Consider the following 14,895-nt stretch of genomic DNA (forward strand, 5'->3'; position numbering starts at 1 on the left):
TCCGGCGGCGTCGCCGGCCCCAATTTTTCCCCGACCTCGGCATGCGCAGGCGAGATCGCGAGATCGCGACCCCGCCGCCGCACCGGAGGTGTCGCGCGACCCCTCCGGCGAGGCTTCATAAGAACAGAAAAATGAACAAAAATAGGTGAATGAACTACAAGAGGGTAGGAGTGTGCATGTTATTCAGGAAAAACCTAATCTTACTATCCTTTTGGATAGTAATTGGAACTTAGAATTTAGCATGGAACCTTTTCAGGTATAAAATTCAACATTAGAAAAATCTTTTAATGGAAGGTGAGTTCCCACTTATAGGAGCTTATTTCCAAACTTTACAAGCACAAGAGTAGGTGTAAATGCATGTCCTGGTTTACTGTATATGAAGGATCTACCACATACATCTCTATAATTAACAATCAACATGAATACAAAGTATTGCTGCTAATCTTACCGTTGTTTCAATTGCAACAGCAACTAGGTTGATTATAAGCACAAATGCCACAATATAAGCAAATGTTGTGCTGCGAACAAATGCTTTTAACATTTCGCACGGACGTGATTGGTAAAATGTTGGATAGTTCTCAAACCATGATGGCTGCAAAGAGGCCAAAGGTATCAAAAGATAGCATTTTCCAAATCCTGAAGGTAACTACCTCAGAACAAGTAGTAATTCTTATATTTTAAATCTCTCTGAACATGGAACTCAAAGACAACAGGTAAAGATTGACTCACTGCAGCTTCTCTTTGGAACCGTAATGCAATAGCATTGCAAAGATCAGTGAACTCTTCCAAATTGATCTGAGAATATAACACACAAAAACAGAATTTTGAGATGGCGGAATTGAAGAGCACCTAAATATACAGTCTTGCCCAAATTAAAAGTTCGACTTAAACTAACAATTAGTTATAGAAGAACTTGTATATATAAAATTATTCACCAAGCTCTGTCATAAAATAATCAAGTATCTCGTCCTAAGGCAGTCATACATCTTCAAACTACTCTAGTTCAATATTGTGTCCATTATTTAATTCATTTCTTAGACATTAGAATTTTTTAGTTTCAAACTTTAGAAATTAAAGAAATGTATGTGTACTGAATTTGGGAATACAAATGAGTTTATCAAATAAGGTGCATTGAGAAAAGTATTAAAGTTTTAGAGTTAATATCATATTCAATGGATAATAACAAATTCTGACTAGATTGAATCTGCAGAAAAGTTGCATGCAACAGAAGCCACAAAGGCATGAACGTATAGAGTACTTGGCGAAAGAGAATGTGAGTTAGGTTGCCGCCTAGAAAAGTAAGAATAAATTTGCAAAATGATCTAGTCGAACCAGACAATGAATATAATGGAGTGGTTATGTTCTCACAAAAAAAAGAGACAGATAAAGCTGTATAAGGTTCAAACCAGTAATTCTCTCATTAGCTTTTAACCAAGAAAAAGGACAATTTTGGTCCAGATTCTTTTTAGTATGGAATAGTCAATAAATGCCTAAAAATTGCACTCAGTTTATATTCTTCAAATGTTGCATTATTAAAGAGAAAAACAGCTTATAATCATATTCTCTAATTCTCTAATGTTAGGTAAACTGTGTCATCTACGTCTTAAGTCTTAATTTACAGGAAAATCACAGGAAACCCAACTTCAGTTAGAAAAAAGTCTTCCTGTGATGAAATCTTTGACCCAACAAATACTTCATCAAGAAAAAAAAACAGAGGTTCAAGTGGGACTAATCCCACTACACTAATAATCTTATTAACCTAACAGTGTTTACACTCCCTCAAGCTTGGCCGTAGAGGTTTTCTAGTCCTATCTTGTTCATTAAATAGAAAAGTTCTAAAAAATATTAAAAAATCACCAACCAAGACCATGACTAGAAAATGAATGCAGAATATTTGCACACAAGCAAACAAAATTAATGAGTTAATAGAGCATGACACCAACGATTCCTTTGACCCTGATCAACACACAACCAATAATGTATCTGATCAACAAAGAGAGACTAAAGAAAGAAAGACAGAGAAAAGATACAAAAAAAAGGCTGAAATGAAACAAGAGAAATCTCAAGAGCTAAAAGGGATAGCATATCGCTTCCTTTTGCCTAGAGTATCAAAATGAGAACGTAATACATGGTTAAAAATTATCATCCCTTTGATAGAAGTATGAAAATGAGAACATAATAGAAGGCTAAAAAATTTGTTTCATGTCCTTCAACACATGCAAAACATCCTATTCTGCCCACTGATAGGCATACGAAACTGATGGAGACAATGAAACCCAAACAACATCAACGATAAACACAAAGACATTGACTTTCAAATTTTCTGTTAGAACCGATGGAATCAAAATATCTCCACAATGGTATGATATTGTCCACTTTGGGCCTAAACCCTCATGGCTTTGTTCTTGGGCTCTCCCCAAAAGGTCTCATACCAATGGAGATACTTTCCATCCTTTTAACCCCATGATCTATTCCATGTACTTTAGATGTGGGACTATGTTTGCACCTTGCAACCCAACAATCCCCCCCTCAAACAAAGGACCACAGAACCCCCTCAACGTCGTTTTTTGATGTCTGAATCCTCGACCCACCAGGACTTTTTGTCTCTCGATCCACCCGACCTACTAGGACTTCCCACCGCCCCTCGGTCCACCCGACCTACTAGGACTTCCCACCTAGTCGCAACTAGGACTTTTTGCCCCTCGGTCCAACCGACCTACTAGGACTTCTCACCTGGTGTCTGGTCCTCTTGATTCAGACATGGGAGCACCCACTTCCTTTGTTTAAGGTTCAAACCACATGGTTAGATCTGGATCATGGCTTATCCGGCGGTTAGTCCGGTGAAGAGCGGTCTCGCTCTGATACCACTTGTTAGAACCGATGGAATCAAAATATCTCCACAATGGTATGATATTGTCCACTTTGGGCCTAAACCCTCATGGCTTTGTTCTTGGGCTCTCCCCAAAAGGTCTCATACCAATGGAGATACTTTCCATCCTTTTAACCCCATGATCTTTTCCATGTACTTTAGATGTGGGACTATGTTTGCACCTTGCAACCCAACACTTCCATGACAACAATAATGACCAGAAGGGCATCAAAGCCTTTGCACATGGCTTCTGTCAGTTTCACAATGAAGGCAGTGGTCACAAAGACATTGGAGTTTCAATACAAGACTTCCATGAGCGATTTGAAGTGATCACGACAAGAGCTAGGATTCGAGATATCCTGTTCTCTTCTTCCTCTCCTTTGGATCTTCTTCCTCTTCTCCTCCTCAATTCCTTCCTCCTCATTGGTGTCTCTATCACCACATGTCGGCATGCTTGACACAACCCGGGCACATCTCCTTTTGGCTAGGGACCAAAAACATAGCTCAGAACAAGATGTTTAAATCTTAACAGAATATTCTCTGTTTAGATCTTCATTGGTAGCACAATGAGAATAAAATGTTTTCTCTATTCATGTCTTCAGGTGGTGCACATACAGCAAGCAAATGAAATAGAGTTTATTTGTATAGAATGAAGACAAATTAGAACAAAAAGGCAGAAAGAAGGCAGGAAAATAAAAAGAAACAAAGAAAAAAAATAAGTAGCTCGATCGAAGCTGTGGATCTATAGAAGCCCATTAAGCTACATCCATGCTCCAATCGAGAAGAAGTTAAGCAGGAAGAAGACACTGCAATGGTAGAATAGCAAAAAGATGGACCAGATTAGAAGAACACTTGAAGATGGATGAAGATGAAAAATGAATAGTCAAAGGAGAGTAGACTGATGTTGGAAGATGAATTAGTGAGATCATAGCAACTCTGGAGATGGAAAAAGAAGAGAAAGTAGAAGAAACTGGTGAAATAGGACTATATCTGCAACAAAAGAAGGCTGAGCAAGTAGTTACTACTGTGAATAAAGAAATAAGTTAGATCTCAGAAGAATATATCTGATTCCAAAGAGTTGGAGAAATTAGGGAGGAGAGAAATTAGAGAAAAGCAGAAAGAATGATGGATGGGAACTAGACATGAGGAATTCTTCCTGCTCAAGTAAGATTCAGTTTTGTTCCAAGATCTCTAGCGAGTTGAACACAGAGAGAGAGGAAAAAAGATAACCTCAGTATTACAATGTTTGATGGGGAAAAGCCTGATATTTTGACTCTTCATCTACCCCTCCATACTTGAGTCAGATACCAAACACTCTAATACTTTGACTTTAAATTAAAACATATCAAAACTACTCAATGCCATAAAAAATTAACAACATCAACCAAGCCTTGACCCCACTAAGTGGGGTCGGCGTGCCAAAAATTTAACAACTAAAAATAATTACTTAAAAACTAATTCTCCTAAAGAGGAGATTATTCAAATAAAAAAATTAATCCTTACAAATCAAAACTTAAAAATAAACCAAATTCCTATTTTGCATCAGATTATGAGAATAGAACTGTCAATTTTCTATTAGGACACATATTTATAAGCCTTTGGGTACATCTATCTTGCAAAAGTATATGTGATGATTATTAGCCAAAGATACACCCTTATTTAAGGAAACAAATAGGCCATTTAATCATCTGGTATCATCAGTCTAGTCATGGCATGAAAGAGAAAGGGAAGAGGTGTTTATGCACAAATAATTGACTGGTAATTACTAAACTGAACATAGATAGACAAGAAGTCTTTACCTTGAAATCACCACTATCATCAAGCTCCTCGAATATCAATTCAAAATCTTCTTTTGAAATTTTTGGCAAAGACCTAATACAAACATAGAATTTTATAGCATACTAACATCAACAAACAAATAAACTAGACAACACCAAATCATATTATTCTTTGGAAGCAAGGTAGCAAAAACATTAAATAGGGTTCTGATCGAGCTTGTGTTGGGTTTCAGATTCATATTCAATTAGCAAATTGTAAGGATGATCAAGAAAACAGTTAGAGAAGATTGTAATGTGGATATCATAAATGCATGAAGCATTAAAGTTCACATCCAAAGAATAAACATGTTCACAAGGCTAGCTCAAAATGAGTGAAAGTGAACAGAAGGCCAGAAGCACATTAAAGCAGAAGCAGGCAGTTTAACACACTAATCTCTCTAGCTCAACTGCTTTAGCCATGTTGTGAGCACTGATCTGCATCTAGTCTACATTTGCACACCATGGACATGCAGATATATCTTACAAATAAATTCCAGAAAACATGTGATTGTGATCCACATAGGCAGACCGCAGATATACTATATTACTGGGCTAGCTGTATAGTAAAGCTTCAACATTTATTTTGCTACTCCTAGACATTAAAGAAAATGAGAAATCCATGTTTACAAGTAGAGTAATACTTCTTACCAATATTCATTCAATTCTTCAAATAGACGACTACATTGTTGCTTGTTCAAATAGCCCTGAAATTGATGTTCAAATAACATAAATCAAATACTAAAGCAATGCATCAGCACCTTTTTACAATTTATAACTATACCATTGAACAACCAGAAGCAAATAGCATATAATAACAATACAAACATGGCAAAAACTATTTGGACCAGGTAAGTATTAGCTCATAGATGAGAGGTTTATACGATTTATGAAGATTATCATAATTTAGGCATAAGGTTCATCACATTTAATTCCCTAAATAACTTGCTGAATGGCATTTTTCATATCCTTTTGATTCAACACTGATGGCTTTTATCAAATCAACATCCATTTCAAAAGTTTACAGTACATGTATGAACAAAAATCATAATTATCAAGTCATCATCGTATCATGTCTTTATCTTCATTATTATCAAGCGTCATAGTCAATATTATATGGACTTAATTATTATATTCTAATAGACAAGAACTTTTTTTGTAACTTACAGTATAATTTATATATAAGTTGAGGAGCTATCTAGGACAAGTTATCTTGCATCAAAGCCCTAGTTTCTCCAACAATGCCTAGTCAATGCTACAAAAATCTAAATTGATCTTGCTAAAAGTAGTTTTTCTCATTATCCATAGTGCACACACCCACAACCTAGCGTCCTGATGCACCAGTGGCCACCAAGCAATGCCTGCCTCCACTCCAACACTACTAGCAACCCTAATCTCTAAGGAAGTGGTGATTCTCACACCCTTCCTATAGAATACAATAAGCAAGAGATCCAATATCTGATCTAGCCCATAGGCAAACGCACTTTGAACAAGGGTATTTGTCCCTCATCAAAATTGTCAAGAGCCTAGCACCAAAAATCAAATGTACAATTGCTCAAGAACAGTGGAAATGAGCAAGGGTAGTTGGGGCTGGGAAGTCATTATGGTGCGGGGAATAACACATGCATTTTCTGTAGCTCCAATTGATGGCAAAGGTTCACCTAAATTCAAAAGATTGGTGGTAAACTCTTGCTTTGCTCGGGGCACCACCTTTTGCTGGTCATCTTTGACCCAATGAAGAGGGCAGATGTTGAAGACTTCTCTCAGCATCCATTGCCCTTTAGGTCATCTTGAAAATTAGCTTCTGAACCAGAGATCTTAAGTACATGTATTATAATTATTGTTTATTATTTATTCATGAATAGAAAGTGAATAGATCTATGCCCACATTGGGGATTTAGTTATAGGATAAAATGGTTGAATCTTATGCATACAATGTAATAGTTCTCTTTCAGAAGCAACAATATCAACTATGTGCCAACTTTATACCATGTATTGGTTCTCTACTGCAAAGGAGAACTAAATATTTCTATCATTCAAAACATAAAGTAATTTCATTTTGTAACCTAAGTTTATCCCTTCTGGTAAAATGCCACTAGAGTTTCACTATTGCCAAAAGCCATGAGGTTACCCTTCATTTGCAAATAACCCAAATGTTTCAATTGTAAAAAAATCCTTGGATTTACAAATCCTAATCAATCTATCCTCAAAGAAGTTTGTAATGTTAGAAGAGTATTTTGATAATATCAAACCTCTATGGTATTTTGGAAACAAAAGGTAAACTCTAGAATCTAGAAGGAATTTTGACATAATGAGACTCTGATGAGCTTTTTGCAAATAAATAATTATTTAAAAAGGAAATTTTAACACAAAATGAAACTTCAACTGCATTTTGTAAAAGCAGGTTAAACTATTGGACCAGTGCAAAATAAAATTTCACCATAAAGATTACTAAATCAAAGTATGTTTCATCAAGTCCCATGAAACACTTGAAGGCAATAAAGAGTCATGTTAATGGAAAGGTTTCAAGTCTTGGTCTGTAGCAGTATGGAATGAAGTTGGATTCCAAAGGCACTTATAAAGGACATAATTAAAATTATGTGAATAAAAATGCTCTGCCAACCCATACCTAGATTTTGCAAAACTCACACAGGCCACAAAAAGAAAAAACAAATAAATTAAGAAAACTTACACAGGCAACCATTGATGCAAAATGGTCACCAGATAGAATCAATGAAAGGAATTCAATAGGTGGATATCTGAATTATTAGTATATAGCAAACTAAGGAAGTTGTGACACGATGATAAGAATTTAAACTTGAGGAAAATTATTTCGTTGGACCTTCATGGATCTCAGCACACTTCCATTGTTATGTACCAAAGTTTTATTATTCTATTAGGGGATTAGAGAGCGAATTGGGGTTAATTAGTTTTATTACTGTTCATTTGAGGATTATATGGGCTGGATTTTGGCTTGAGTATGCTTTAGACTCGAACTGGACTTGATTCAAGCTCGATTGCATGGATTTTGGCTTGAGCATGCTTTGGACATGTTGCTGTATATTTTAGGAAATTTGGATGTTTTGTGTTAGTAGAATTGATGCTTATTTTGTCTAATCTTTACAAGTCCAAGTGAATGTGGATCATTTGTGACAGCTAGGAGAAGCTCTTCTTCCATCCACAGCGGTACTTTTGGTGTTTGATTGACGAATTGCTCCATAGGTTCCTCTTCCTTCTCCTTTGAGTCAAGTGGAACCATAAAGGAAGACATTGGTTCATAACATATTCTCATGGTTGTGGTGGTGGAATGGGTGAGTGAGCCATCGTGGGTTCTTCATTTTATCTCTTGCAGGTAGCCAAGTTGCAGGGTATTGATGTAGAAATTGGTTAGGAGGAGGATGATGTACCAAATAAGGATATTTAAGTGTGTGGTGTTTGGGCTAAAAAGAAGAAATTCAATTGGTAGTTAGTAATGAGCATTGTTAGTGGACAGATATTATGGTGGTTGTATGTTGTATGTGAGGTTGTGTGATTTTTTAGTGTAGTGGTTATATCTGAGACATGAAGTTCTAGGTTATATTGGGTTGATGAATACTTAAGTGTGGATCTCATGAGTTTGGTGGGTTGATCTTATGGGAAAATATTGATATTATCTTGTTTCTTTTTACTTGTTTTGCTTGCATTATCCTATGGTCTAATAGATGATGTGGATCATATATATATAGTTTCTCTCCTCAATTTTTCGTTGACTATGGTAGTGAGGATGAGCTCAGGCTACCTTTGGTACTCACATTCTTGTAGAGTGTGCATGTGATGGCACTCTCATAGTATGGGGGAATGTGGGGGATAACACCTATAAGGGGTCTAAATGCCCTTAGTTGATTGTAATACTTTAGAAGATAGCAGTTGATTTTCTAGTAGTAGCATCTATAAATGTTGATTTCCATGTACTACAATATTTATTCATATTATAGAGTTTATTATATTATTGCATTACCTATTCATATTATACATTCCAATACACATGTAGAATATATTATTTTGATACATTAGCTTGTTTTATACGTTTCATCATTTATGCTTGTCCTATTCGGTATTCTTTATTGACCTCGTGTTGACACTGCAAGCCTCAAGAAGAGGGTATCTAGTATTCTAGTTCTTTGGTGTGTTGACTGTGGATTGGAATCAGATTTGCTAGAACTATTCAAAAAGGACTTTGCATGCGTTTTGACATTTTAGGATTTTGCTTGCAATTGTTTTTATCTTATTTTGCTATGTCATACAGCTTTATGCTTAAATCATGTTGGTGTTTGTTGTTATGTTTTGCTTATGTTTATAGGAACAAGAAAATGTATTCATAGATGACTTTGCAATCAAAGTTTACTTAACGATTTTTCTTGTATTAAGATGGAGTAATTGTATTTGCGTTTATAAATGTGAATTTTGAAACTATGTTTTAGTTGTATAGATGTTTCTAACTCAGCAGGTACCAAAGAAATTGTCACATAGCCTTCATGAGTTCCATGCCATGCCGATGAGTGACATCTATATTCCAACATTACTTGTTAGATAGTTGGATATAATTTTGTGATAAAATTAACATAGTCTTTAAGAAGAAAAAAACATATGAGTGGGGGGAAATCAATTGTAAAACTAGGGGTTTAATCTTGGAAGAGAACTTACAGAAACATTTATAAGATTGAATGCCTTTTCCAACATGTTTTTTCTCATTTGATCCATCTGAAAAACTTGTTTTGCAAGCTACAAATAAAGTCTCCGTCACATTCATGAATCAATAGATTAAACTGATAGACAGAATCATTTAGTAGGATGAGGGTTACCTGATTCTTGAAGCTATCATAAACAACAGCAAGAATAAGGTTTGTGAGGAAATAGACACCCAGCAGAATATAAAGAACAAAAAATAGGCAAGACCAACGTGAACTCCTGTTCCATGATAAACATAACATCAAAATGCTAATGCTCAAATTCTTCATGATGATGATAATCACAGAATGAATTTTAAACTTTATAAACTTGGTAATCATTGAAAAACAGGTTTCCAGTTGGACATGAATTACAGTTTTACTTTCAAGATGAGTCTCAATTGTCACTAGCTCTAAAAGTATTAGCCTATACCATTAAACTTACTGAATCGTACATACCAATTGATAATGTCAAGAAACAGAAATAACCTTGACATATTGAAGACCGAATTGTAAATAAACTAGGACTTATGTGTAAATATACCAAACTTAAAGATATTTATATAAGATGACAATATTGTAATGCAAAAAAGGTAAAGGGACTACTGATGTGGTTCAAACTATGGTTAAATTTAAGGCTTATATTAAAGCTTGAGTTTTAAAGTTTTATAAGCTTATTTGTTTTTTAAAGGTTGTAAATTTCAAAGAGGTAATTTCTAGCGATAATTTTTAGACAATTTGGTCTTATTATGAGTTTAAAAAAGAAGTTAGGGTCCTATTGTAGGAAATAATTAAATATTTTATCTTTCCTTGTATGGAGTCAATCATGGGTGTAAATAGGGATATAATCAATTAGGGTGATTTGATAGAATAATTTATTATAGGTAGAATAGTTTTCTTTATTTATTTATTCCTTCTTTATTTATTTTATTTATTTTATTTATTTTATTCCTTCTTTATTTATTAATTATCATTGTAATTATAAAAGGAGGTCCTTGGTTCATTAATAAAATAAAACCGCGAGATCTTTTTCTTCTAACCTTAGTTTATATGGTATCAGAGCTAAATTCCTCTCTGTAAACAAATATGTGTGATTCTTTTCCTCCGAAGATAACGACGATGTGCACCGATTCTTTCATTTAGTCCACAGCTGAAAAAACTTCTGTCGCTATCCCTTCTCTTTCTGAAAGAGACGTCTCATCCTTGCAAATTACGGTTCATAAGCTAAACAGCCATAATTATTTGCAATGGGTTCAATTCGTAAAGATAGTTATCTGCACTAGAAGAAAGTTGGGTTATCTTATGGGTGATTCTTCTCAACCCACATCAAGTGATGCATCGTACCAATCTGGTTGGCCGAGAATTCAATCATGCTTGTCTGGCTAATTAACTCCATGAAACCCAACATTAGTCATTGTTATCTCTGGTTCAAGAAGGCCAAGGAGGTGTGGGACGGAGCCTGAAAAATATATTCTGATCTGAGCAATACTTCCCAATTTTTGAACTACGATCAATGTTGAAAGAAGTGAAACAAAGTTCAAATTGAAAATGTTCGAACTGAAAGAATTGACACAATACTACTCTGATCTTCAAGATCTTTGGCAGTAACTTAATCCATTTCTTGAAGAATATTCAACAGGCATTGATTGTAGCATCAAAAATCGCTGCAATAAAAGGAGCGTGTTTGATTCTTTGGCCGGTCTTAATCGTAATTTGGATGAGATACACAGCGTGTAACCTAGAGGTCACAGGTTTGAGTTTCAAAAATATCCTCTTGCAAAGCAGAGTAAGGTTGCGTACAATAAACCCTTCCCCATGATCCAACATTGGAGGGAGTTTCGTGCGCCGGACTGCCCTCACACACAGCCATATTGTTTCACATGACCCATTTTTCTCTCCTAAAGAAAGCTTTCGCAGAAGTCCGACATCAGGATATCCTGTTTTATTCAAGGAGGAAAAATAGCCACAGAAAAATTCTCAAAGTGATAAAGAAATTGTGAATTCTAGCCACAGCCAAGAAGATAAACTGATGGTAGAATCCTATAACAAGTTAGGTACATTTCTTGATCTTGATATACCAATTGCATTCAGAAAGGATGTCTGATCCTGTACCAAACATCTCATTTCAAACTTTATCTCCTATTCTATTTTGTTCTCCACATTTGGTGCTTTCACTTCAAAATTATCTAGTGAATTGATTCTCAAGTCGGTCATGGAGGCACTAGCTATTCCTGAATAAAAAACCTGTTGTTCTTAAGGAAATACATGCTCTCAAACAAAATAATACTTGGAATATGGTAGAATTACCACAAGGGAAAAGTGTTGTTGATTGCAAAGGGTTTTCATGATAAATACAAGACTGATGGCTCAATTGAAGGCACAAGGCTCGTGTGGTGGCCAAAGACTTTTTACTCAAACCTATGAAATTGATTACACCGAGACTTTTGCTCCTATTGCCAAACTTAATATTATCAGAATTCTTCTATCATTGGCAGTTAATCGAGATTAGTCATTACATCAACTGGATATAAAAAATTAATGGAGAGCTTGAAGCGGGGTTTATATGAATCAATGTCTAAGATTTGAAGAAAATTTGGGTGATAGACTATATGCAAGCTCAACAAATCTCTATAGGTTAAAACAGTCACCTCGTGTCTAGTTCCATCGATTCTCCAAAGTGATCAAAAACTTTGGATATATTCAAGGACAAGCAGTTCATACACTATTTGTAAAACACTCTGACGAAGGAAAGATCACCATTTTTATAATGTATGTTGATGATATCAGCATCACTAAGAATAATAAGAAAGAATTAGAAAACATCTAGAAAATGATGGCACGAGAATTTGAAGTCAAAGATCTCATAACACTAAGATATTTTCAGGAAATGAAGATTGCTCAAAACAAAAAAGGTATTTCAGTCTCTCAAAAAAATACACTTTAGATCTGTTGAAGGAAACTGACATGTTAGGATGCAAGCCAAGTAACACACCAATGGAATTGGGGAACAATGAGGAAATGTTTGAAGGAAAACAGGTTGACAAAGGCAGCTGGCCTAGTAACAAAAAGCATCTTGTTGAAAAACTCATCTATCTCTCACATACATGCCCAAATATTGCCTTTACAGCTAGTCTAGTAAGTCAATATATGCACTCACCATGTCAAGGTCATCTGAATGCAGTATACTGAATCTTGAGATACCTAAAACAAACTCATGTGAAGGGCTTATTCTTTGCAAAGACTGAGGATAGAAGAGTATGTGCATACGCTGATGCAGAATGGGCAGGATTTATTAATGATAGAAAGTCAACTTCTGGGTATTACATGATAGTATGGGGGAATTTAGTGACATGGCATAGCAAAAAGCAATCTATGGTTGCAAGAAATAGTGTTGAAGCAGAATACAGAGCTATGGCTCATGGAATTTGTGGTCTCATCTGGATCTAAAGAGTGATGAAAGACTTAAAAATTCAATTTGAAGACACTATGCTACTCCATTGTGATAATAAGTCGACCATCAATTAGCTCACAACCCTGTTCATCACGACTGGACTAAACATGTAGAGATTGCTCGTCATTTCATTAGAGAAAAGGTGGATGAAAGCATTATCAATATTTAGTATATTCCTACATCTCACCAACTAACTAATCTTCTTACAAAAGAATTATCTGAACAAGCTCATAAAGTTTTTGAAGGCAAGCATGTTCAAGACTTGGTCTCATCAATTCTAGCCAAGAGAAAAGGGGGAGTGTAGGAAATAATTAAATATTTTATCTTTCCTTGTATGGAGCCAAGTAAATAAGGATATAATCAATTATGGTGAGTTGATAGAATAATTTATTTAGGTAGAATAGTTTTTTCTTTATTTATTTATTCTTTATTTATTTATTAATTCTCATCCTAATTATAAAAGGTCTTTGGTTCATTAATAAAATAAGATTGTGAGATCTTTTTCTTCTAACCTTAGTTTATACCTATCTAATGAATTGTTCTTTAATTTAATTTATGATTTTATTTTTCTTTATGAGGTTTGTGCATTGTGTGAGATCCCCTTTTTTGTGTGGGATTGTGTTTCGACATTTGTCTACTACAACTACCTTAAGGACAAACATTAATAATTTTCCCCATTAACATGGTACGAAAAATTCTGGTTCCATGTAAAATTCTCACTTTTTCCTATGTAAATTTCACAACTTGTTATCCTCCTTTGTATATTTGTGCAACTTGTACCTCCATGTGTTCTCAATTTCCCTATTCAAAAGAAATTTCAAGGAGAAGCATGGAAGATAACTCACAGCCAACTCTCTTCCCTACACACAATTCGTTGTTCTTTGGGTCTTTGTACATCATTGGCACCAATCTACTACTCTCACAAGATTTGCATTAGATCTGGGCTCCAACAAAGATTTCTTAGGATATGTTGTTCCCTTTTCTCCAGATCATTTGGTTTCTTCTTTTCCATCATCTTTCAGCCTTCAAACCAAGGTTTAAAATTCTGAGTCATGCTGGAGTTTCAATTCTAAACCAGAACGATACGATTTCGAGATTGTATCATACCATGGTAATACGATTTCAGTACTTTTTAAAAATTTTAAATATAAATATATATTAATTAAAAATTAATTTTATTAACATTTGATTATTATATACACTCACTATTGATGTTATATTTTGAAGCGTTGAGTTCATAGATTTAAATTTCGTGTCGTGCCGATCAGCACGAGCGAAATTTATCATTCCACTTGTCAACCGACAACGGCATCATACCGACACCGTAACTGCGAGGCTCACAGCGGGGAGGGTGCTACAACTCCTCAGCTCATGGCTGCTGCCATGATTTTTTTTAAGATTAAATTTTTTATTTTTTAAATAGATATTTTTTATTATAAATAAACTGTTAATTATAAAACTATTATATAATTGTTAATTATACATAATAGTTATAAACATAATATATTATTAATAATAGTTATTTTTCAAAAATTAAATTTTTTAAATAATTTTAAAAATTAATAAAATACTTTATAAAATATTTTAAAATTTTTAATACATGTTAAAAATTGAATATAAATTTAAAATAATCTAAAATTTTTCTAAAATATAATTCTTAAACATTTCAAATAAATTTTAAAAAATTAAAATTATACAAATACATTCAAAAAATAATTTAAGAGCTTCAAATAATTTTATAATTATCTTTGAGCCTTTTAAATAATTTAATAATTCTAGATTTAATTTTAAATTTTGAGAATTATTTATTTTTAAATTAATTTTAAATTTATATCTTTCTGTGATTGTTGTAAAAATTTATTAGACATTATCTTATAAGAAAATATTAAAATATGAACTAAACCAAGGTTTAAAATTTCAAGGTGTCATATGAGCTGTCTTAGGAGAGAGGAAACAAAGTACATGATCTTCTTGGATGCATCTATTGCCTCATGCATGTGTACCTGAATTTACCTCCCTCCATTTCCGTAGGGTCGTCTCTAGGAGGCTGCTGAG

General features: G+C 34.3%; 1 protein-coding gene across 1 annotated transcript in view; it reads right to left on the minus strand.

Moving 5' to 3' along the window:
• The window catches only part of LOC141824100 (two pore calcium channel protein 1B), a 40,369-nt gene that overhangs the window by 16,483 nt on the left and 8,991 nt on the right, over positions 1-14,895 (minus strand). Inside the window, exons 8-13 of the mRNA XM_074711334.1 lie at positions 9,525-9,630; positions 9,367-9,444; positions 5,335-5,390; positions 4,669-4,741; positions 730-795; positions 449-592 (exon numbers count right to left, since the gene is read on the minus strand). Of these exons, the coding sequence (XP_074567435.1) occupies positions 449-592; positions 730-795; positions 4,669-4,741; positions 5,335-5,390; positions 9,367-9,444; positions 9,525-9,630 (523 nt within the window). The remainder of the gene's footprint in view (positions 1-448; positions 593-729; positions 796-4,668; positions 4,742-5,334; positions 5,391-9,366; positions 9,445-9,524; positions 9,631-14,895) is intronic.

Source organism: Curcuma longa, chromosome 3 (assembly GCF_044706935.1).
Source record: "Curcuma longa cultivar G26 ecotype Majalengka, Jawa Barat chromosome 3, ITB_CL_G26_1.1, whole genome shotgun sequence".
Lineage (NCBI taxonomy): Eukaryota > Viridiplantae > Streptophyta > Magnoliopsida > Zingiberales > Zingiberaceae > Curcuma > Curcuma longa.